Raw genomic sequence first — 23,624 nt, forward strand, 5'->3', positions numbered from 1 at the left:
CTAACCAAACATTAAACATAGGCACTACATTTCTCAAAAATTGGTGGTATGTATCAAAGCATTTTCCGTACGGAATATGAACCTTTTTTTTTTTTGTTAGAAGGTAGGATGTTAAGAGTTAAATTGTTAATAGTTACAACGAGGGTCAAACACCTCTTCTATGAGGACTCGAACTCAGGACCTCTCCCTTAATAGGGAGAGTAAGGAACTAATCACACTAGGTGGTGTTCCTTCATACAAACCTATTGAAACAGTAACATTTGGCTTCTTCCGTTCAATAATATGAGGGGTGGTTTACTATTTTTTTTTTTTTATCTTTATTAAATTTTTTCACATTTAATAATTTTACATTAGTATTTTGGGTTATTTAAATAATCATCCTTTGATAATAGCTTGATTAAAAATTACTGCTTTTCTCCTTTGTGCTTTTATCGTTTTCTGTCTCCCTGTAGAAGTGGTCTATATAAGTAGCAAACAGCTCAAACCATTTCTTAGGATCTTTCTTGCTTCTTTGTACTACTACATTATAATTATAATGCACATGTATGCATAGAGCATGTAAACTTATACAAGAACTCCTACCGATAAAAATCGAAAACGAAACGGTAATTGCTGCAACGAATCATTAGGAAAAATGCTAGCGAAGGGTTCGAAAACGCGTGAATGCCTGCTATGCCACATATCCAATGCATGCACCGATCTGTTGTTCTCTCTGCTTCTTCAGTGTTTCCCCATAGTTTCAACATGACACCAATCCCTACAATTTTTCTTCGCCCAATCTTACCATTTTAATCTGTGGTGGTTTTTCGGTTCCCTTTTTCGTACTTCCTTGCCCTTTAGGTTGACTGTGATGTAGACTTCTTCCGGATAAGTCTTGCTTAGCAACCTATAGATGTGGTTTCCCCTCAAGAGGAAGAAGACCATAGTGCAGCAGAGGATGAAGATAATCAATCAGGTGAAGAAGATGCTCAAAAGCAACTGGTGGTTTATGATCCTGCTGCCAATGGTACAACCACAGGCGATGAGGTCCAACCCCTTTCTTTCCCCAAAAGGTCAATCCCCTTTCACTCTTCCAAAGTGTTGCTGTCAGTTGGGGCGCTTTCACCGGCCAATGTGCTGAATCCTTTAAACGGAGATTGATACCGGCAAAGGAAAAGTATGAGGAAATTATACAGGAACGCCTTTTGGAGAAACCTTTTGTGTGTGAAACAGCTCGCGAGTGGCAGTCTGAAATATCATGTGAAAAGACGATCAACCTGACATTTGTAAAGATGGCAGCAGGCTGCGGGCAATTGATAAGCCTAACATTGCTCAGCCTCCTCGTGGGTGGCAGCGGCTTCTAAGGATCAGAGGTGAAGGAAGCTCTAGGTTTGCTGATGCGTATGTATCCAGTATCCTTATCTGCTTGTTTCGTTGTTTACATGTAGCATAGGAATTCCAAATAAGCAAGTTACCAGCAGCTGATCTTTGTTTATTTGGTTTTTGAGTTTCAATTTTTGTCTTGAAAAAAAAGATCTCTTTGTCAAGGTGATCAAAACGTCTTCAATCTATCCTTCTAAATATCGAGTGCACACACTGAAAGTTAAATTTTCAATTATGTCGATCATGGAGATCACAGGAAGAAGTTAACTGGCTTCCCCTGTCTGATGCCAAAAGAGTGGTCATGAAGATCATAAAAAACACAAGGATTGAGAGAAAAGAATAGTCGGTGTCGACGCATCTTATTTTTGTGATGTGATCAAGAAAGCTTAACCTTACTATCTTTGTGATGATCCAATACTGAAATGTGACATTTTCCGAGGATCTTGGTTTGAAACTTCAACGTAATACTTTTCCTCTTACACAAACGCGATTTTTTCATGTACTGAATGAGGTCCGATCAAACTGATTTTCGGAATGGAGATTCATCTCAACGAGTTCTACAAAGCCCACAAAATTGAAAACTCAAGGGGAGTGGACATCAGTGAAAGTGCACAGGAACTCCCTCCCCCTTTGGGGATCACCAGACATTGCCATTCGATCAAAGCTAGGAGCCTAGGACTAGCGAAAATAGTAAAAAACACAAACGAAAAGAATTGAATGGTTTTGAGCTCTTTCATGTTAGATTTGTGGACCTCAATTATTGCTTACTAAAGCTTGATCTCAGAAGTATGGCTTGTTACATATGCAAACATGGCCATCAACCAGAGAGAAGCCAATCACAATGAATAATTACCATTGTGATGAAGAGTTCCTGTCATCTCTAAAGAACATGAACCACCATATAGTTTGAGGCAAGACCAACAAAAGCAGACCCAATGTTAGAAACTAAAATGAAAAAAGAAAGAACGAGAAAAAATAATCAATGGCACGGCTCAGTACAACTAATGAGAAGAGAATCCCTTGGTATTTGATGGATCGCCATGGGGAATTCACGAATCAGAAAAAAGTTGTAACGATATGAAAAGGTTATTGAAGTTGTCAAAAAACAAAACACTAGCAGTTAATACTTAATACTCACCATCGCATGATTGGCTAAACTATTTGCATCATCTCCATAGTTTTAATGCTCCTATACCTATTTTTGGGCGCAAGATTGTTGCCTGCCCCTTGCCCAGAACAATGCTATTGTTTCCTTCCCCTTCCCTTCTTGGCTGGCTGTACTTCCATTTGCTCTTTTCCTGTAACTTCTGATATATCCGCTGAAGAAAGAAGGGTCGTAGGGATGTTACACATGAGAATTATTGAAGCATGCAAGATTTAAAAGGCAAAAAAGAAAACGAGGAAGTAAGAAACATTTCTAAAAAATTGTCTAAATAGCACCAATTAGTGACTTCAAATGGAAAGGGGTGATTCAGCTCCACATCTCGTTTATCACATTGTAGAGAACGAAGGAGCCTTTACCTCAAACTCCAAGGGAACCTTAGGACACCTAAGGTAAAATAAATCCCGTTGAGGTTTGTACAGCCCCCTGAATTAGTTCTTATCCATTTCATATTTGCATGCATAATAGACCAAAGGTGGGGGGGAAAAGAACATTGCATGGATTCTGTTCGAACTAAAAGAGTCACAAAGTTGGATATAAAACCACAACAATGACAGTGTTCGTGAAATAATCTTTCATTTTTTTCTCTTCAATCAAAACAAACAAATAAGCTCTTAATTCTATAGAGGCCTATTCTAGACAAGACACTAATGAGTTCAATACCAACTGTAATGCGAGTATTCATAGACAAGTACATGTATCGAACTTCAATTTGCATGTGGTCAAAGAACAAAGATACCTTCAGGACCACGAGACATTAATGTGAAGAATATATTGTTGAGCTTCTCCATCTTCTTAGCATCCTGTGCCTGGTCCGTCTTAAACTTGAGACACTAGTAAGAAAAGGAAAAAGAAAAGACGAATCTGATTAAAGAAGACAAGACTTCAAATGGAAAGTAAAGAATTAAAGAAAAAGCATAGCAGGAACTCGTGGGCTTTCGCAAGTATAGTAGTATATGGTATACTAGTAGGTATCCAAATTTTAGCATGTTTTTTTGTAAGTAACTGTTTGTACATAAATAGCTATGTGCAAGATAGATAAGGGTGCTCCGGGCACTCTCACTCCAGAGAATCTCCTGGACAAATCTTGGACAAAGAGCAGCGTCAACCTCCACACATAAATTCTTCACATTATAAGAAAGCTGCAGATTTTCACTAGAAGATTTCAACTTTCGTTCGAGAACTATAACCAAAAGATATAGATAGAGAAGTCTGTATCTCAACAAAAAGAAAGCATGTAACAGAGCAACTCTCTGAACTCTAGGCACGACATACATCAAGGGTGAGAGCATTTGTTACCTTATTACCTTATCTACAGTTGAGGACAGAGACACAAAATCGAAGCCATACTAGACTTGAGCCACGGTTGGAAAGCATTTATGTACAAAACTCAGCTAATAGATTAACAGAGAACCAGTAGGAGACGTAAAGAAGGCTTCCTTCTACTTTGTCTAACAAGATATAATTTCTCGCAACAGTCAACAACCACCTGCTTTAGGAAAGAGCGCAATTTTTTTTTGTCTAAATTCAGGATCTTACATTGAGGTGGACTCTAGTCACTCTATGCAACACAAAAGGGACACAATATTTGTACAAAGCGGAACCCTCCCAAATCCCAACTGATTCTCCCAGACAACTCCAGCTTTTGATGAGCATGTCAACTTTTGACGCAGCTCATCCGAGCAACTATCATGGTTTGGTGAGAGAAGGCCTGAGGGGCTCGGGTAAACAACCGAGTGTCCTCATGGCGTGCCCTTGGAAACCCGACCGACCTAGGAGGTCGGCTGAATTAGTGGGATGTGATCGGAAGGGAAAAATTCCTTCAGGAGATCGCATCCCTGAAATCACTTTAAAACGGTCACGCAAATTGGCCGTCATAAAGAAGAAATGCAAAAATAAGATAAGAACAGATCTAGAGAAAGGAATCTTTTCATTGATATTTCACTTCAAACTTTCACGTCATTACAAATGAAGTTCTTACAAACAAAAATAACAAAAAGGAGATCGGGGGAGGGCTAGTTCAGGTGAGGACACCTAACCGTGAAAGATCCTGAGGTTGTTGGCATCCCAAGACATAACGATAGGCGTTCTGTTCATCTGTTCAATCTTATAGTTGCCCGAGCCCAAATGCTTGGTGACCCGGTATAGGCCTTCCCAATCAGGCACGAACTTCTTCTTTTTGCTCTTTTCCACAACTTTCCTCATCACGAGGTCATCAAGCTTGAATCCCAAAGGAGGACGCTTCGGTTGTAGCCTCTTGTTGGTAGGCAGCAAGCTTTATCCAAGCGTTTTTGTGCCCTTCTTCTGCCAAGTCCAGGTCGACATTGCTGATCAGGGTTCTGATGGTAGGAAGCCCCATCTGATCACTGCCTCTATACCGAACGCGAGTAAGAAAGGTGTCCGACCTGTTGAGCGCCTCGGAGTGGTTTGGTACCCCCAGAGCACGCATGGTAACTCTTTAGCCCACTTGCCCCGCCAAGACGTCAGCCTTCGCTAGATCCCTGATCAGATGGATTTATTTGCCATTCCCTTGTCGATAGGATGGGGTAGACGTCACGTGTCAGACTTAATCCCAATCTCTGAAGTACTCCTGGCCGAGGAAGTGTTTGCCATTGTCCGTGACAATGGCACCCCAAAGTGTGATATAATTTTGCGCCATACGAAACGGATGGCATTAGCCTCTACAATATACACTAATGGACCCACTTAGTGCAGTAATCTGTGGCTGTGATGAGAAACTTGAACCCACCAGGGGCAACCGGGAGCTTACCAACAATGTTCATCCCCCACGACCAAGGGTCCCAAACCAGTGAACTCTAACTCTCCTGCTACTCCATTTCCTTCTCACTAACCAAACAAATTCCAAAATCTTTTAGCACATTGATCACTCACATTGTAAAACCCAGAGATATGGACGTCCGACCAAGGCTACGATTCCGAAACTCCACCTCGTAGTACCAAACAACGCTACAACAACAGTAACAGCAGTCATAGCAACAACTAGGATCCCTCTCTCATGTTCACGACCAGTTATCATATCCTCTGCCCCCACCGAAAGGTGATCAACGTGATAGGGGAATCAGTGGGCATAATTGAGACCATCAGATGATCACAGGAGCTCGAATCAATGTCCATGACTTGATTCCTGGTGATGATGAGATAATCATCAAGATATCGGTCACAAGGCGGCGGGATCGAAAGGGAAGAATGCAATTCTCGCCTACCCAGGAGGTGTTGGTAATGTTTAATGAAAGTATACTTGAGATTGATGCGAATGGGTACGTTGCGACAAGGTTGGTAGTACCCAACAAGCACGTAGGAAGGTGATTCCCCAACAGAATTTTCACGTGCTCGTTCGGCACCACCAGCCTCGTCGCAGTCAAAGTTCTAAATGGTGCTCGGCGGTAGTTGGGCGGCGACCCGCCACCAAGCGCCTAGGCCGCCGCCGCCCTGGAGTTTGGCTTCTTCTTTTTTTTGGTACTTTTTGATATTTTTCATACTTTTATGTGTATAATATGGTATTAATATATATTCTAAAAGGACTTGTAGTGTAGTTAACCATACCACACATATATAAACTACTATATACATATACTAATTTCCAAATCCAGAGATCGAGAAACCCACGCCGATCGTCGTCGCCGGTCTCCGGTATGTCTCTTTCGTCTCTCTCTCCCTCTCTCATCTCTGTCCCCCCCCCCCCCCCTCTGTCTCTCTTTCTCTCTCTCTCTCTTGTCGCCGATCGTCGACTTCGGAGCCGCCAAGCTCCGCCAAAGGTCTGCCTAGCCTCCCTGGCCGCCAAACAAAACGCCAAGGGGGGTAGTCGTGGCGCTGATCCTCCGCCTAACGCCTAGGCGGCCATTTCGAACACTGGTCGCAATGTACCCATTCGTGTCAATCTCAAGTACCTCTCATTAACCATTACAAAACTGCATTCTTCCCTCCTGATCCCTCCGCCTCGTGGCCGATTTCTTGATAATTATCTCATCATCACCAGGAATCAAGTATAGGGATGGCATTCGGGGTGTTCGGGGCGGATATGGGGATTTCCGTCCCCGATCCCCGAAACCGATCTGGCCCTCGTATCCGCCCCGATAACCGAACGGGGAGCAGAAAAATGAACCATAACCGAACCATTCGGTTTTCGGGTAATCCCGAACCGAATGGGTAACCGAGCAGATCAACAAAGGAGAAACAAAAAAAACCCCATTTCAGCCAAAGTTCACTTACAGATTCAACATAGATGAACACACATACACGGATCAAAAAAAAAAAACACGCATACACACGCACAGAGAAAGAGAGAAATAAATAAGAGACGATGAGTCGACTGGCCTAGATACCCGTTCGGGGATCGGTTTGGGGATCTGCTAAACCATACCCGTACCGATACCCGTTCGGTTATCCAAGGCCTCAACCATACCCATACCCACGGGGAATTTTTCGGTTATGGTTCGGGGAAAATTTTCGGTTACGGTTCGGGTACCCATCGGTTCGGCTCACTTTGCCATCCCTAATCAAGTAATGGACATTAATTCGGAACATGAGAGAAGAATCTTGGTTGTTGCTGTTGCTGTCATTGTAGTGTTGTTTGGTACTAGGGGATGGAGTTTTGTAATCGTAGTCGTACCGCTGGGATATTGATCGGTCCATATCCTTGGGTTTTACAATGTGAGTGATCAATGTGCTCAAAAATCTTGGAACTTGTTTGGTATAGAGAATAAGCGGGAAATGGAGTAGCAAGAGAGTCCAAGCTCACAGGTTTGAGGACCATTGGCCGTTCGCACAATGGGGGATGAACATTGTTGGTAAGCTCCCGGTGGCCCCTGGTGGAATCAAGTTAATCACCACCACAAATTACTACACTAAGAGTGGGTCGAAGCCGAGCCATTAGAGCATATTAAAGAGGCTAATGTCATCTGTTTCGTATGGCGCAACATTATCTCTCGCTTAATCCCGAACTCATAGAGGAACTTGAAGTACTTCTGGCCGACAAACTGTTTGCCATTGTCTGTGACGATGGCGAATGGCACCCCGAAGCAAGAGATAATGTTGGCCAACAAATCTCTATCATGACCATGCAAACTTGAGCAACTACACCAACCATCTCAAGTACCTAATTAGTTTCACATATTGATTCTTGTTGAAACTAAGGGGTGTATAACCAGTCTTTAATCCAACTGTTGCCTATACGGGTGAGCAGATTACCCGGTAACCCGCAGTCTGACCTGACCCGACCCGACGGATTTCGGACGGGTCCAAGTAAGTACTTCAGTCGGGTACGGGTTGATTTCCTTTGAAAACTCTATTTTCGGATCGAGATTTGGGTTTGTATGTATTGTACCCGTCCATGTGTGTGTGTGTGTATTTGTGTACAGTTTGGTTCCTATCAAAGCGTCCTGACCGGAGCTTAGGTCCAGATCACCACTCAGCCGTTAGATCATGTTTTCAATGGTCCATATTTTAATGAAACTTTTTCGGGGGAAAGTTAATTGTGACTAGTCATAAACCTTCCGCAGATCCAGACCATTGAAAACACAATCCAACAGCTGAGATCAAAAGTCCGGACCTAACACTAAATCAGGTGTGTATATACACACACACACACATGTATAATGCCTTGCCCTAGGTATAAAAGGGGGAAACCAATGGTCCAATACAGTCGGTACAAAACCCACATAATACTCCAGATCTGAAAAAATGATCGCCGCACAATCCATCACCTCCAGTTCCACTGTGACCCTCCGCCGCACCACCATCGTGTCCACCATCTCTCTCTCTCTCTCAAGCTCAATCGCTCTCTGTAGCACACTCTCTCTCTCGCACATCGTCCGGCGTCCACTACTCCACCTTCAGATCCCAGAATCAGTAATCTCATACTTATACTTTGAATCGGAATGGATCTCTCTCTCTCTGTCTCACTCTCTCTTGTAATTTTTTTGTGTTTTTTGTGTGAGTTTTGAGAGATGATGATGACTGGTTCTGTGATTACTCCAACCCGAAGTACAGAATCAGTTTTGCAGACAGTTTGTACCAGTTATGCGGTTCAGTTGCGGGCTGAAAATTGCCTACCCAACATAATCGGGTCAGGTTACGGGTTCAGGTCAAACCCTGTGCTCACCCCTAGTTGCCTATAGATATCGGATATCCTTTAAAAAACATCTAATCACATCTGGATCTAGTAATTATGCACAATGCCATATGACAGATATAACGAAGAGGTAAGCATGGATTATTTCCAGCCTTTCGCGCATAAAAAATTCTAACAAATCCTAAAGAAACAACCGGGAACATTAAGGAAACAATTGGCTTAAAGTTGAACGGCAAAGCACAAAACCCACATGGCATTCTTGACCAAAAGTAATGTGGTCTTCTAGGAATATCGTAATTAGTAGGCTCTGACTCGTGAGAAGCTTTCAAGATTTCCACATCACGAATCCATAGTTGTAACAAACTCAATAACACAAAATAAACAATGAACTAAATCTCTTCGAAAATGACTTGGCATATAGCTCATCATCAAGATGCTAAAAGTATCGAGCTCGTAGACTGACGATTATGGATTACATATCTCAGCATGTTTAAAATAGAATAGAAAATACTAATAATATTCTTGCAATCTAGGAGTCGATTATGGATTACATATCTCAGCATGTTTAAAATAGAATAGAAAATACTAATAATATTCTTGCAATCTAGGAGTCAACAAGACATTATAGCTTTCAGTTTACGATGATAATCCACATAAAAAATAAGCAGTGAAAGTATTTCTCAAATTTCAGTTTGGATCAGGCAGAAGTCCATGTAATTCCAACAATGTCAATGTAATCTAATAACAAATTACAACAGTATTGATTCCGTCAATACTAAGATGAAGTACAGATATCCCAAAACATATTCATTGCAACTAACACATAAATTGTGGAAAAGGGCCAAACAATTTCAAAAAGGGGGACGAAATTCAGTGAGAAGTGACGTGTACCTCGCGATTATCGGTGACCTTGAGCACTAATTTACCATCACAGTGTCTGTACTTCATCGTATAACGCGTCTGAATCCCATTGTAATTCAAGAAGACCAAAAAAAGAGAGAAACCATATCAGGAAAACGGAACAATCAGTAAAATCTATCAAAATTGAATGTAACAGCAGTAATATGGATCTATTGAGCAACTAACGGAGAGAAAGAACTGTCAGTGTAGGAAGGGATTACGGATTCGGGATCGGCGCGGAACAACTGGACGGATTTCTCCACGAAATCGTCCCATGATGTGATGTAAACCATGTTTGGTAGTAGTGGAAGAGAGGTGAAGAAGAATTGAAGACAACCCGGAGTCCCGCCGTCGATCTCCGGCCGAAAATCAACTGGAAAGGAGGGTGGGGGGTAAAGATTAATGCCAAGCCCGAATAATCTGTACGTAATTTCTAGGGCAACCAACACACAAACATGTGAATAATCTGTACGTAACCTCTAGGGTTTGATAGGTATTAGCGATGAGCGTACCTGTTTCGCAGTAATCACCGTGTAGATGAAATTCCGTTTGACCCAAAAAAAAAAAAAATGAAATCACCGTGTAGATCGCACAGAGAGAGAGAGAGAGAGAGAGAGAGAGAGAGAGAAATTAAAAAAGACTGATGATTGAAACTTAAATTTTTTTAAATAAAAACGATAATAAGCACAAAAAAAAAGATTTTCTTTTCTTTTTTTTCGTCTTTATTAAAAAAATAAAATTTTTATCATATTTTTTATTGTTTTATTCTTATCGTCGAGACAAATCAATAATTTACAAAAATTTGTCGTAAAATTAAAAAATGCAAAAAAAATTAAATAAAAACAAAAAAATAAGCCATCTTTTGCTTATTTTGTCAAAAGATGACTCATTCTAGTTGATTTAAATAATTAAGTTTATATCCTCAAATTCAAATAAACCTCAAACCATTTTTTTTGAGTAATTTTGTTCATCCTCGCAATGGTATGCTCATTCAGTATTTCACTACCATAATCAAAACTGTTCGTGTTGTCTAAATTTATTTGTTAAGAGACTATGCAAAATTCATTTGTCTAATTCATGCAAAAATTAAGTTAAAAATGTGCATGAACGTCCGTTTTATAAACTAAAATTTAATTTTTGATATACCTATGAATGTTCGATAAAACTAATTTTTGCGTGAATATATTATTTTGCGAGCTCTTTAAGATAAACGGTCAAGTTATCTCAATGAATGTACGATAGAGCCCATGGTTTCTATCTCATCCGGAAATAATTTTTTCTTTTTATCTTAATAGGAAGCGTTTGAATTGAAGTTCAATTTTTCAATCACGAATTTTACGGAAAATAAATAAATTTCTAGATGAATCACTTATCAATATCTTGCGAGAATATCCTAAAAAATGAATCTAAAAAAACTAACGATTTTGATTAGAAAAGTGAGACACCGAATGAGCGTAGGATGAACAAAGTGTGGGTGAACAAAATTACTCTCCACCCTTTCTCTCTCCTAATTTTCTAATGAACCCTGCTAACCACACATACATCCGTGCACAGATTGTGCACAGATTTTATTGTGGGGCTCACCACAGGTCCCAAACAAATGATCCGAGCCATTCATTAGATGTAAAATATTTTTTCAAGGACCCCTGTAAAAAATGAGCTCAATGTAATACCTATAGGTGCTTGATCCAATCATCTAAATTTTCATTCAAATTTCTAGGTAATGAAAAGTTAGATGATTAGATCAAGCACTTATACGTATTTGATTGAGCTGATTTTTTACGGGGAGCCTTGAAAAAATGTTTTACATTTAATGAACAATTCGAATCATTTGTATGGAATCCGTGGTAAGTCCCACAATAAAATATGTTTACAGATTGTCTATGTGGACAGATTTACCATTTTCTAGTATTTCAGAAAATCTGTCTACACAGACAGATTTTTTTTGGGACCATCTACGGGTCTCACACAAATGATTCAAGCTGTTCATTGAATGTAAAACACTTTTTCAAGATGTAAAACACTTTTTCAAGGGTCCCCGTGAAAAATCATCGTCTTAATACCATACTTATGGGTATTAGATCCAATTATTTAACTCATTTTCTTGAAATCTTAATGAAAAGTTAGATGATGGGGTCTAGAACTTATAGATATCGAATTGAGCTGATTTTCATAAGGACCCTTGAAAAAGTGTTTTACATTTAATGAACAGTTTAAATCATTTATATGAGATCCGTGGTGGCCTCGTAAAAAAATCTGTGCACAATCTGTGCACTTTTGTCTGGGTAGACTGGTTCGGAGTATTTGTCTCTCCAAAGTGTCCAAAGACTCACTGTTCTTCAGTGGAAAATACTCGGCAGGATACTCTGCCGGCTGTGAAGGACGTAGTAAGGATGGCTAACGAACTGGAAGAATTGCTCGGCTTTCTGTCGTCTCCATCTCCCCCAGTCAGTCTCTCTCTCTCTCTCTCTCTCTCTCTCTCTCTCTCTCTCTAAAAAGCTTGAAAGATTTTTGGTTAATTTCATCGAAATTTCTATGAGGGTTCAAGCCTAGGTTTGGAGCGCTCCTCGACTAATCCCGAGGACCAGTCCCGCCGCCCACTTGCGGGCTTCCAAATAAAGCGGACTGGCCCCAACCAATCCTGGGGACTAGTCTCACCGCCCACTTGCGGGGTCCCAATTGAAGTGCTCCGAGGAGTTGATAGTAAGTTTCAAACCTGAGACCTTATGGGAGGGTTATAACAGCTTCATTACCAGTGGCAGAGTAGTAGTAGATTTGAAAAGGCACAAAACAAACTTGATAAATTTGACTAAAATATAGTCTCTCTTGGGTTGAGTAGAATAGTGTAAAACCCATTTTATATGTAAACCCGTGTTTGAGTTGAGATTTGAGTATGGCCTGGAGATGCCCGAATCACATCCAGTAAGTTTCTTGTTGTATTGGTGCTGTGAGTTTTAGTGATTTTGGTGCTTGAAAAAACAAATTCAGGTTAAGAAGGCAGCTGTTGATATCGTTCGGGATTTGACCGGGGCCGAGGATGGCTTGCAATCCCTTGCGAAGTACTCTGATATTGCCCTGCCATCACTGTTTCGCCTGTTAGCTGAAAAGAAGGTTATATTTTTGAATTATAACATATTTTTGTTGGCAGATAAATAAATTACTCCATTTTTGAAGTTTCTTTCCTGAAATGGCTTGATTCTTTTAGGAAGTTTCGGAACCTGCAGCGGAAGCTCTTATAAACCTTTCACAAAATTCAGAACTGGCGGCGAAAATGGTTTCGATGGGAATGATTAATACGACAATGGATATTCTTTATAAGCAAGAGGCTGGGATTACCCGCTTGCTCGTTATGTTCTTAGTAAATCTTACACAGTTGGATGCTGGTATTGATTCTTTGCTTCAGGTGCTAATTCCATTCGTTACACTATTAGTAGACTAGTAGTAGTGCTTTATTTTCCTCTAGGTTCGGATAAATCTTGTGATTACATTTTGAGATTTCTGATTTTGTTGGATCCCTGTAATTAGTAAAGCTAAAATGGGACTAGGGAGTAGTAGCACCGCTTCTTTTTATTCTTCTCCTTGGTACTTTGGGGTATGCTATTTGATATGTCTACATTGGTTGCTAATTGTTAGACGGGAGATGAGAAGATGTTTGGCCTGTATGTCATGAAGCTCGTGAGATCATTTTGTACTTCGCCTAATGAGAAGAATGGTGGGTAATGCTTCTTGTTTACTTCAGTTTCCTTTTGTGCACTACTTAGTAGTTACTGATATATCAAAGGTAAAAACTGATGCATGTTTGTGGATAAGACGTGAATAATATCATAGCTTATGTTACTCCTTGATGATTGATATTCCTGGTATTTCAGTTGTGGGAATCCTATCAACCGCATAATGGGTGCTGGTTAACCTTGATATATGTGTAAAAAAAGTACCTAAAAGTGCGCAGAAAAGTACTAAATAAACACTAATTTGGAAGATGTGAAATGTGGATTGAGATGCCAAGCCTTTTTTGGTGTTACGCTCCCCTTGGCCACAACCCAATGGGCAGTGGTTTTTAGGATCCTTTAGTATTTCTAAGTAAATTATCTTGTTATTTTAATGCTTTCCAATCTTTTGTTGTAGTATGTCAGTATGTGGTTGGCACATTGTCATCCAGTCTGGAGATCTTAAATTTGTGTCTTTAAGTTTGCATCGTATAATTCATTTTGTAACTGTTATTCTCGCTAGAAGATAATACTATACTATTCATACATGCATATGCGTACATATATCTGTTGTTGAGATATTCTAGAGGCTTTGACAACATGGCCAAGCTATCATAAGCATTCGAAAATCTGACAGAGTGACAGTTGATTCTAATATGGTTGCTGTTGCTATAACCTGTCAGCATTTGTTTTTTGCTGTTTATTCATAACCTATTTTCCTATCAATTTCCTTACCAATCAGGTGATCCTTTTGAGCATGTTGGTTCTATACTAGTAAATATCTCGAAAAAAGAAGCAGGGAGGAAACTTCTCCTAGACCCAAAACGAGGACTTCTGAAGCAAGTCATTAGGCAATTTGATTCAACGAGTTCATTGCGAAAGAAGGGGGTATGAAAACGAAAATTTCTTTTATAGCTGGGTTTAGTTCATGTATTTTCACATAATCATCTGTCCATCTTAACCTTTCCTGCATTGGGTTTTCTGTGTTGTGAACCTTGGGAACACTTCAGAATAATGAAAGTTGAATCTTGTCTGATTTGTTCACTTGGGAAACAATTAACAGTTTGTCCTCCATTATTGTTTGATTCTTGATGTCTTATGTACTTTTTTGTGCTTCCTGCTCAATGAAATCTGAATCAGCTAAAGTTCATTCTTTATTTGAACTCTTTGGAATTTTCTGAAAGAGTGTGAGTGCTTCAAACTTTCCAACTTTTATGCGATTGAAGATTATTTTCCACGCCTCTATTCAATTTCTAATTTCAGAGGACTGAAACTTTGAAGTCTGTACGGAGGCTTATAAATTTTTTGGTCCAGTTTGTCCCACCTGCAACCCAAGAACCATACATAAATGGACACCCCTATTCCATTCTATGGAGAAGCATATTTTGTCTAAGCATTATAAGTTGATAACATAGTTCTGTCCTGGTGTTAATTGCTAACATGAACTGGGTTTGCTTGTTGTAACCCCTATTAGTGAGTGGTTCTTGATTTTGTCTCGGTCGTCAAATCTACTTTTCAGCGGGCAAGCTACATTACACTATAGTCAAACCTTGGAAATTTTTTCTCTCTGCCTTTTGTCTTCTGCCTAACTACTACTGTCTCGTTCAAAATCCATTTTATTATCATTGACAGTTTCAGACCTATCTTCTCTCTATGGTTCCGGCTTCTTAAAGCAATAAAATTTGAGATAGCCTCATAATTTGGATGTATTGTCAAAAACATCACTAGGAGAAAGCATTCAATACTAAGTCAATTCGGTCTGTTCAGCATTCACTTGAGAGTGAAAGACTAGATTTGAAGTATTTGGCACACTATGCTGGTTAATGGTTTTAAATAGTTCTAACTGTATTGGGGTGTTTGCTGGTTCACAGGTTTCAGGAACTATTCGCAACTGCTGTTTTGAAGCTGAGAATCAGCTACAGAATTTACTTTTGATATCAGAGTTTCTTTGGCCTGCTCTACTTTTGCCAGTTGCTGGAAACAAGGCGAGTTCTTTTCTTATATCTTGGCCTTCTAGAACCCTTTCGCACGCTGGTTATGCACACAGGTATATTGTGTGTGGTTATTAGAGTTAAGACTCTGCCTACAGCTTTCTGGTTGGTTAATGCAAGTGAAAGAGATTTTCATAGGTGAGAGGAATGTTGAAAATCCAGTGGTTCTGGTCTATTTCAAGATTGTCTTGCATAAACCATAAGTGCTTACTTGGGTAAATTTCGGGCATGAAAGCTACTTGAAATAATTTAAGAATGTAATCTTGGATGTATTTAGTTCTAAATCTCGTCTTCAATGGTTCAGAAGCTTCTAAAGTTCTACTCATGAACTAATTTTTAACTCACCTAGACAATACCTAGTATGGGTTCCTACAGGTGGTAGTATTGAGTGACGTATAGAGGGGAAAGAGTTAAGTAATAGCCAGAAACTACCAAATGGAAATCAAAATGCTTTTAGTCTAAAAATATGATATGTTGTGATGGAACACAGAGCAATCACAAAAAGAACGCACTGAATTTACATAGTTCAGCTTGGAAGCTACGCTCATACACTCAGCTCACAGAGGAATCTCACAATCATAGAGGGGGATACAGTGTGCCAGTTTTAGGATAGGTCGAGGTCAGGAGAGTTTGTCATGTCCTGTAAAGCTCATTAAAAAACCTAGTGCCCCCAAACAATGCTTTGTCCTGAACTGGATCAAAAAAGATATCACCATGTAATAGCAGGGCCAACCTCTTTGTGGGCCTGGTCGTTAATGGGTTATAGAAACAATCGGGGTAGGATATGAGCGTGGCTCGCAACACAATACTCCAAGGTCCAGTCACGTATTCTTTTTTCATTTACACGGCCCACATCGAGTCATATCACCATTCACCAAGAAGGCTTTTTTTCTAATCTAAGGTTTCCTTTTTCAGCTCATAATTGTCATCCCACTTAACTCTTCCCTAATGGCTGAGGAGAACTTCCTCACAGATGCAATTGAAAGGAAAGCTTTATATTTCTTTTTTGCAGATCCAAGTTTTGAAATGCGTAATCTAATTGCATTTCCGCAACAGCATTTAAAAATGTAAATAGGATTTGGGGTTTTCATTGCTTATTTTTTGGGTGCTTTTTGACTTCATTTGTGGCTTTTACGTAGTTTTTTGTTTGCATCTCTTATTTACTGACTTTGCTTGCGTCCACCTTTTTCTTTTTATCTGAACTTGTGTCCACCTTCTGAAATTCATTTTTTAAATGATCTGTTGACTTGAGGCAGATCTATAGTGAACAGGACACGTCAAAAATGCCACTTGAGCTTGGGAGTGCACTCTCAATTGAGCGTGAACCGGTCAAGGATCCTGAGATTCATGTACAAACACTTGAGGCTATTTACTTGATTTCGTTACAGGTAAAAAATTCAGATAAAAAATTCAGATCGGTAAAGTCTGAATCTTCATCTTCTTTTTTCCCCTTCTGGTAAAAATCATCTGTTGAGTTATATATATGATCAACAATCAAGCAAGTAAGATGGTGTAATTAACAACTTCTCTTCTACTTGGAAAAGATTGCATGTGCTTTTCTTCATGTGGCCATATTGCAGTATACACACAGATTTTTGTAGTTTCCAATTTGATAACCGCACTCCCAAAGGGGAGTGCCAAAATCAATTTGAGGAGTGTGGTTATCAATTTGGGGAGTGCCAAAATTAATACCCTTTTCGATTTTAGATTTCTAATTTCATGGGTTAGAGAAGAAAGGGGAAATAAAAACCAATCAAACTCATAAACGAAAAAAGAAGGGGATGAAAGGAAAGGGAATACAAGTTAAAAGAAATCTCACCTATCCGTCTCACTGATGGAATTAACCAAAAACCCCTAATGGATGAACATACATCCACTGAGAACTAGAATTTTTTTGAAAGTTATGGACTTCTTCAAGCATCAAATGTTTGTTTCTCTTATATTCTGGAAGTCATAGCGGCCATTTCTTTTTCTTTTTAATTTAAGAATTTCCCTCTTCTGCTTGTGTGAATTCACATTGTCAAAGACATCTTTTGCGTTTGGCTGAGAGAGCATTTTAGTTTATCTCAATACCAGGAGGCAGGTCGAAGGGCTCTTTGGTCAGTAAATGGACCACGAATACTGCAGGTTGGGTACGAAGATGAAGAAGATCCAAAGGTCATGGAAGCATACGAGAGAGTTGGCTCCCTGGTACTCTAGAACCCCCTCTCCTCTCCCTCGCAATCCTACTTCACCAATTGTAAATTCTCTATTATTGGCATCTTGGTAAATATTGATTGCTTGTCTGTTTTGCCAGCTGATCAAAAGCAATGCCGGTGGAGAAGAATCCTCGCTAGCATCAAAATAGTGTCAATCCAGTTCCAAGTTCATTTGATTCACTTGATGAATTCTTTGCAGCAACTCGAAAGCGCACTGGTGGAAGGTCATTGTAAAAGACCAGCAGTCTATGGCGGAAAATATTTGATCGTATTCACTCGGCCTTTCAGGCTTAGTAACTACAAGTTGTTAACTAGATTGTTTTTATGACTTCCTGTTTCTGGATTGTATCCATATAGAGTTTCCTTAGGTTTTGGAAGAAAAGAGGTTGAAGATCTGTAAGCCTTGGGAGATGAATGATATGCATTAATTAACTCGGGCGAGCTCATAATGCATGCACAGTAGCGCTCCATTCTGCTAAAGTTTTTGTTTTTTAAGTACTTATTTTAGTTAGTAGAACACACCCAAAACCCAAACCCATAGAAGGAATCAACCTTATAAACCTTTCAATTATTAGAACCTTGACCAAATTTTTTATTTTATTTTATTTTATCAGGTTCTATTCCCTTGAGTTATGAGGTCTTGGATTCGAGCGGATAGAGTTGACCCTACTAGTATACAAATATCTTATTTGACCCTACTAGTATACAAATATCTTATTGATTGGCAAAAAAAAAAAAAAGTTATTGTAAATCTTTTATCAAATTATCTTATGTTTGCAAATTTTGATAAATATCTAACCTTAGTAAAGAGTGCATTTGCATTTGCTACTTGTAGGGAATGGAACAGGTTTTATTAACAAGCCAAAAACTCAGATTAGCACAAGAGAAGCTTGTAGCTGAGGAATCTTTTCTGGTTTCTTTATTATATGAATTAATATAACTAAAACCCTACACAGCTGTCTAGTTCTCATTGTTTCCAACTCCTGTATCCGGAAATAAGCCTAAAAAATAACTCCTAAATTGGTGACAGACGCAGAATTTGTATTTAGTGGGGTCCGAATGACATGTATTCCTACAGTATAATAACAATTATATTTTACATGTATATATTCTCATTTTCTAGGTTTGACGAAGAGGCGAAATTGTCATCTATTAATTTTACACATGCGACCAAGAATGGTTAACTTGGAATTTTAGAAAAGTTTTTTTTCATGCATATATTTTAAGAATTTTTATTCAAGGGACTTAAAGGAGCTAATCTAATATAATTTTTTCAATTAGTTTGAAAAATTAGTTTGACTAGCATGAATATTTAGAGTTGTGCAATGGTCCCGGAACCCCCCATCACCCCTTGTGTTCGCCCCTTGCTTGCGACCTTAATGTGTGTTGCAATAAGAATACCCCAAGCGTAGGGTTAGGTCGGTTGAAAGCATAATACCCGGAAGTCCGGGGTCGAATCCACAGGGAGCGCATCCATAACTTGTTTTCAGAGATTAGCTCGCGTAGAGATTTAGCGTTAGGACCGCCAACCAAACTTCGGCGTTGAGACGGCCAACTGAACGATTTAGTTAACTTGCTACTTAACCTAACTACGGATTTTTAACTGGAGATTAACCTAAAGGCTAGGTTTAGGAATAATTAACACCCATAACGCAAGGATAAACTTGATTCTTCTCTTTTTAACCAAAGTGTTAAACATGTCTAGGGTTCTTTTGGTGCATTTAGACAAACACAAGGAGGGACATAGCTCCAAGTATCAAATGTGGCAAGAAGTTTAACCCTTGCCTACATTTGATCAAAGAGATTAACACCTCAAAGTTTTGATACTTAAAATTGACCCTAGCATATGCTTAAGCTATAAAAACGAAAATTACATGAGAAGAACAAGCAACACCCTTGGTTACGGGATGCTAACCATCCCACAACCTAACCTTACTACACTACTCACACATATCGTAAGAAGACATGAAATGAGCACGGGTAATGGTAAGGAGAAAACTAAACATTGATTAAATTCGAAATAAAGACAAGATCCTCGAAGAGAATGAGATTCCTTACACCTTTAATGAAGACTAAAAGCTTTGGAAGTAGACGGATCGTACTCAAAAATCCTCCTCAAAGCATAAATGAAGAGAGAGATGGGAGCTCCATTAATGGAGGTAGAGAGAGAGAGAGAGTGCCAAAGTAAAGATACCCTACTGAAATCAGGCTTGAAAGTATTTATAGCCCCTTAAAAAAGAGTTACAAAAGTCCTAAATACCCCTAAGTTGTTGCTTGGTCGGGTACAAAAATCGGCAGAAAATCCCAGGTGCTACGGGTAGTACCATTTTTGGGCTACGGGTAGTAGTCTCGTTTTGCAATTTGACACAGCTTCTGATCACTGGCTACGGGTAGTACCATTTTTGGGCTACGGGTAGCGGCTGGACAGATTTCTGTCTCCTTTGGTTCTTTAGCCTTTCCATGCCCTTTGGGCTTCCGTTGTCCCGCACACCCTCCAAAGCTACTGTTCATCATTCTTGGGACTCGGCGATGGAGTGCCAAGTGGCCTCGGGTGTACGGATACCCTTGGAATTGATCCATGGCATCAAAACACGCCTTATTTCCACCTTAAACCTGCAAGGGCCAAAAACACCAACTCCGCGCAATATCATCTTAATAAAGTAAGTTAAGCACGTGTGTGTGACAAAAAATGAGAGAGATAAGCCCTATTATTTACATTATAGAGGGCTTATCACCCCTACTCCTTTGTGGCTTCCACTTCCGAGCCCATGTCGATGATTGGAATTGTTCATCTCGTAGAATCTGCAACTATCTACGTCTGTGGAAAGAATAAGATTCATCGGACATTTATAAACGTATCGATGAATCGTATTTTTTGCTTCACAAAATGGAAATCTATGTACTAACTATGAATCTCATTTTTTGAATCTATGTCACTATAAACCTTAATGTCCAATGTTTTGAAACAAAATGCGACTTGTCAACACGTTTATAAAATGTCCGATGAATCTTATTCTTTTCCCGGACGTAGCTAACTGCGAGTTTTACGAAATGAACAGTTCGGATTATCCGTGTGGCTGGGGGTGGGAGCCATAAGGAGAGTATGGAGAAGATTTGATCCCTGCTCCTGAGCTGTTTTTATTTTATGAGTGGTGCTATTTGCACCGACCATTCCATACCGACGGTATACCGACGGCCGCGCGCAGCCGTTTTTCGGCCACCGGACGGCAGATCCGAGCCGTCCAAAAATTTTAAAAAAAAAACCGAGGGGCCCGGCGCGGGAATCAACGGCATCCAGAGACGGCCGCGCGCGGCCGTCGGTACAATTTCCCTACATTTTTTGTCGGTACATATAGGATTTTCGTTTATTGAATGGCTGTTTTGGAAGCTAATCTATTTTTTCCTACAGAAATGCTACACACACATACAATCTGTGCACAGATTGTGCACAGATTTTGTTGTGGGGCCCACCACGGGTTCCACACAAATCATCCGAGTCGTTCATTAAATGTAAAATATTTTTTCAAGGGTCCCCATAAAAAATAATCTCAATCCGATACCTATAGATGCTCGATCCAATCGTATAACTTTTCATTATCCGAAAATCTGAATGAAAAGCTAGATGGTTGGATGAAGCACCTATAGATATTGGATTGAGCTTATTTTTTACGGAGACCCTTGAAAAAATATTTTACATTTAATGAACGGCTTGGATGATTTGTGTGAGATCTGTGGTGGGCCCCACAATGAAATCTGTGCACAATCTGTGCACAAAAATCTGTACCGGTAGCAGGACTGTTACTATTTCTGGGCAATTTGGCAAAAACCTAATCTCACGCGTCGGTCAAAACTGGCGTCCTCGAGACAACAGAACATCGTAACCGGGGGCCCACTTAAAAACATTTGACCAATTCCCTTCTTAAAATACGTTATCATAATTGTAAAGTATCGGATCAAAATAATAATAATAATAATATATAATTGTATAAAGTATAAGAACATGGACGTCCAGGATTGGAAAAGTCAATTCCCCCCGCGGGCGGTGGAAACCGGGAACCTTGTAGAGCTGGGATGTAATGCGCATCAAAGTCAACCATCTTATTAGTATTCAATGATTCTGATTTCATCTCCGTCGTCTTGCCAATCAATGATTCTGATTTTATCTCGGTAATACTCGGATCGTACACTATACCCCGTAATACATATTGCAGGAGGGCAATACAGGGTCTCCAAATGATTTTTTATCACCACACAATTATGCAAAGCCTCTTGGAATTTACATGATTGCGATATGGAGGAGGAGTCCCACGCGGTATACGATGCTCAATGAGCATCGAATAATCTCTTCCAAAATGGGTAGTTGGAAATTATAGTATAATTTATGGTCATATACAACGGATCAAATTTTCCTCAAATTTCCTTATAGAGGAGCATTTTTATGGGGAGGTTTAGGCCTGTTTCACTAACCTTAGTAGAACGGGCCTTAATAATAAGATGATCCTCACATTCATATCTTTATGAATTTTTTTGCCATTCTTTTTCAATTATTCATACACTTTCCTTGTAAATTTCACACATTTTTCTACTCTACGAATAATGAAATTCTCAAACTTTCTTTTATCGAAAAAGAAACAGAACAGCTACAAATAGGTTTTGTAAAATTACTAGTGTTTGCCCGTGCCTACGGCACTACGCACCTCGGCAGTGCCGTAGGCACGCGAATTTTTGTAATATATTTTTATTTTTTTATGCCAACACCAGAAGCCGAGCAGTGGGTAAAAAGAATCGATGGTATTTTTGTAATATATTTATAAGAGTGTGAGTGTTTTCTTAAGTTAGTTGGAGAGCACACATCAGTTCTTGAATCAAATGAATCTCAACACTTAAATCAATTTATGTTTATATTTGTGTGGTCCCCATACCATTGTGTTTTATTAGGTAGATAGTATATTATCTTGACCGTAATATTCTTGCGCTTTCACAGGACCAAAACAGATCAACACATGCCTAAAATAACATAACGACAGACTGGTCTGTCGATGCTTCTATGTAGTTGGGCAAAATCCGTCAGCAAGGACATAAAAGTCAACGATAAAATACACTAAAGGCCCTGCTTGGATGAAGAAAAAAGGAGGGAAAAAAAAAAGGAGGTGTATATGGAGAGGGGCCAGCCTTTTTTCCCCGTTTGGCATCTCAATTTGCTCCCCCGTTATTTCTTACCCCCTCTTCATTTTTGTCAGTTGTAGGGATTGTCCGGTCTTATTTTTGGGCTCCTTTTAAGATCTCCAAAAATAATTCGAGTTTGGAGAGGTGTTTTTTGGAAGAAAATACCTCTCGTTATCCCTTTTCTCCATCTACCATTCAACCAACTTCTACTCTCCATTCTACCCAAAATCATGTTTTCCATTCAAACCTATCCTAAAACTCCTTATTTAGTTTCAGGACTTTCTTAGAGTGCTCATTGAAAAACCTTAGAACCAAAAATCCATTATAACCATTTAAGATAAAATGATAAAAAAAATAAAATCTTCGCACCTGTTCAAACAAATTGAAAATTGGAACACTTAATTTTTAACTATATTTTTTTAATATATAAACGGTGTAAAAAAATAAGTGTTCCAATTTTCAATCCGTTTGAACCAATGCGAAAATCTTAGTTTTTTGATCATTTTATCTTAAATGATCATAATTAAATTTTGATTCTATGACTATCGTTGATTAACCCTAAGAGATATTTAATTCTACGACTTTCTTAAGGTTAATCAATGAGAGCCCTAGAGTCAAAATTTAATTATTACCATTTAGGATAAAAATGATCAGAAAACTTAAATCTTTCCACCGGTTCAAACGGATTGAAATTTGGAACACTTAATTTTTTAATTATTACCATTTAGGATAAAATGATCAGAAAACTAAAATATTTCCACCAGTTCAAACGGATTGAAATTTGGAACACTTATTTTTTTTTTTAAAAAAAACTAAATTTTATAAAAAAAAATTTGTTTAATAATAATACTAAATTCGTTAATTTGTTAATAGAAATAAATATTACGGCTTAAATTATGAAAGAATAATTAAATTTGCAATTACATATAAAATGTAATACATAATTAATTTAGGGACTGCAACAGGGCAAAAGGGTCATTTGACAGCTTTTTATATCATCCACAATTTCCCTCTATTAATCCTCCATCCAAATCAAGTATTATTTAA

The 23,624-nt window shown here is 39.0% G+C and overlaps 2 protein-coding genes and 1 pseudogene across 2 annotated transcripts; 2 read left to right on the top strand and 1 right to left on the bottom strand.

The window, feature by feature from the left end:
• The first annotated feature begins 160 nt into the window (after positions 1 to 160).
• On the top strand, positions 161 to 1,605 carry LOC131309379 (methyl-CpG-binding domain-containing protein 2-like; annotated as a pseudogene).
• Positions 1,606 to 2,364: 759 nt separating this feature from the next.
• Positions 2,365 to 10,142, bottom strand: LOC131310441 (signal recognition particle 9 kDa protein). The gene is made up of 4 exons (XM_058337444.1): positions 9,737 to 10,142; positions 9,507 to 9,575; positions 3,264 to 3,357; positions 2,365 to 2,681 (listed from the first exon to the last, which is right to left on the bottom strand). The coding sequence occupies exons 1-4, from the start codon at positions 9,806 to 9,808 to the stop codon at positions 2,605 to 2,607; spliced, it is 312 nt and encodes a 103-aa protein (XP_058193427.1). The 5' UTR covers positions 9,809 to 10,142; the 3' UTR covers positions 2,365 to 2,604.
• Positions 10,143 to 11,806: 1,664 nt separating this feature from the next.
• LOC131310442 (uncharacterized) lies at positions 11,807 to 17,891 on the top strand. Its single transcript, XM_058337445.1, has 9 exons — positions 11,807 to 11,962; positions 12,504 to 12,626; positions 12,721 to 12,918; positions 13,149 to 13,227; positions 13,965 to 14,110; positions 15,094 to 15,207; positions 16,470 to 16,601; positions 17,290 to 17,403; positions 17,510 to 17,891. Exons 1-9 carry the CDS (start codon positions 11,909 to 11,911, stop codon positions 17,558 to 17,560), a joined length of 1,011 nt encoding a protein of 336 aa, XP_058193428.1. The 5' UTR covers positions 11,807 to 11,908; the 3' UTR covers positions 17,561 to 17,891.
• Positions 17,892 to 23,624: the final 5,733 nt, after the last annotated feature.

Source organism: Rhododendron vialii, chromosome 12a, assembly GCF_030253575.1.
Source record: "Rhododendron vialii isolate Sample 1 chromosome 12a, ASM3025357v1".
Classification (NCBI taxonomy): Eukaryota; Viridiplantae; Streptophyta; class Magnoliopsida; order Ericales; family Ericaceae; genus Rhododendron; species Rhododendron vialii.

Coding starts and splice junctions, on each gene's coding strand:
- LOC131310441 (XM_058337444.1), bottom strand. CDS start 9,808: ATGGTTTACATCACATCATGGGACGATTTCGTGGAGAAATCCGTCCAG. Junction 9,576..9,736: donor TCCGCGCCGATCCCGAATCC/GTAATCCCTTCC, acceptor AATGGGATTCAG/ACGCGTTATACGATGAAGTA. Junction 2,682..3,263: donor AATGTCTCGTGGTCCTGAAG/GTATCTTTGTTC, acceptor TTCTTTCTTCAG/CGGATATATCAGAAGTTACA.
- LOC131310442 (XM_058337445.1), top strand. CDS start 11,909: ATGGCTAACGAACTGGAAGAATTGCTCGGCTTTCTGTCGTCTCCATCT. Junction 12,919..13,148: donor GTATTGATTCTTTGCTTCAG/GTGCTAATTCCA, acceptor GCTAATTGTTAG/ACGGGAGATGAGAAGATGTT. Junction 13,228..13,964: donor TTCGCCTAATGAGAAGAATG/GTGGGTAATGCT, acceptor CTTACCAATCAG/GTGATCCTTTTGAGCATGTT.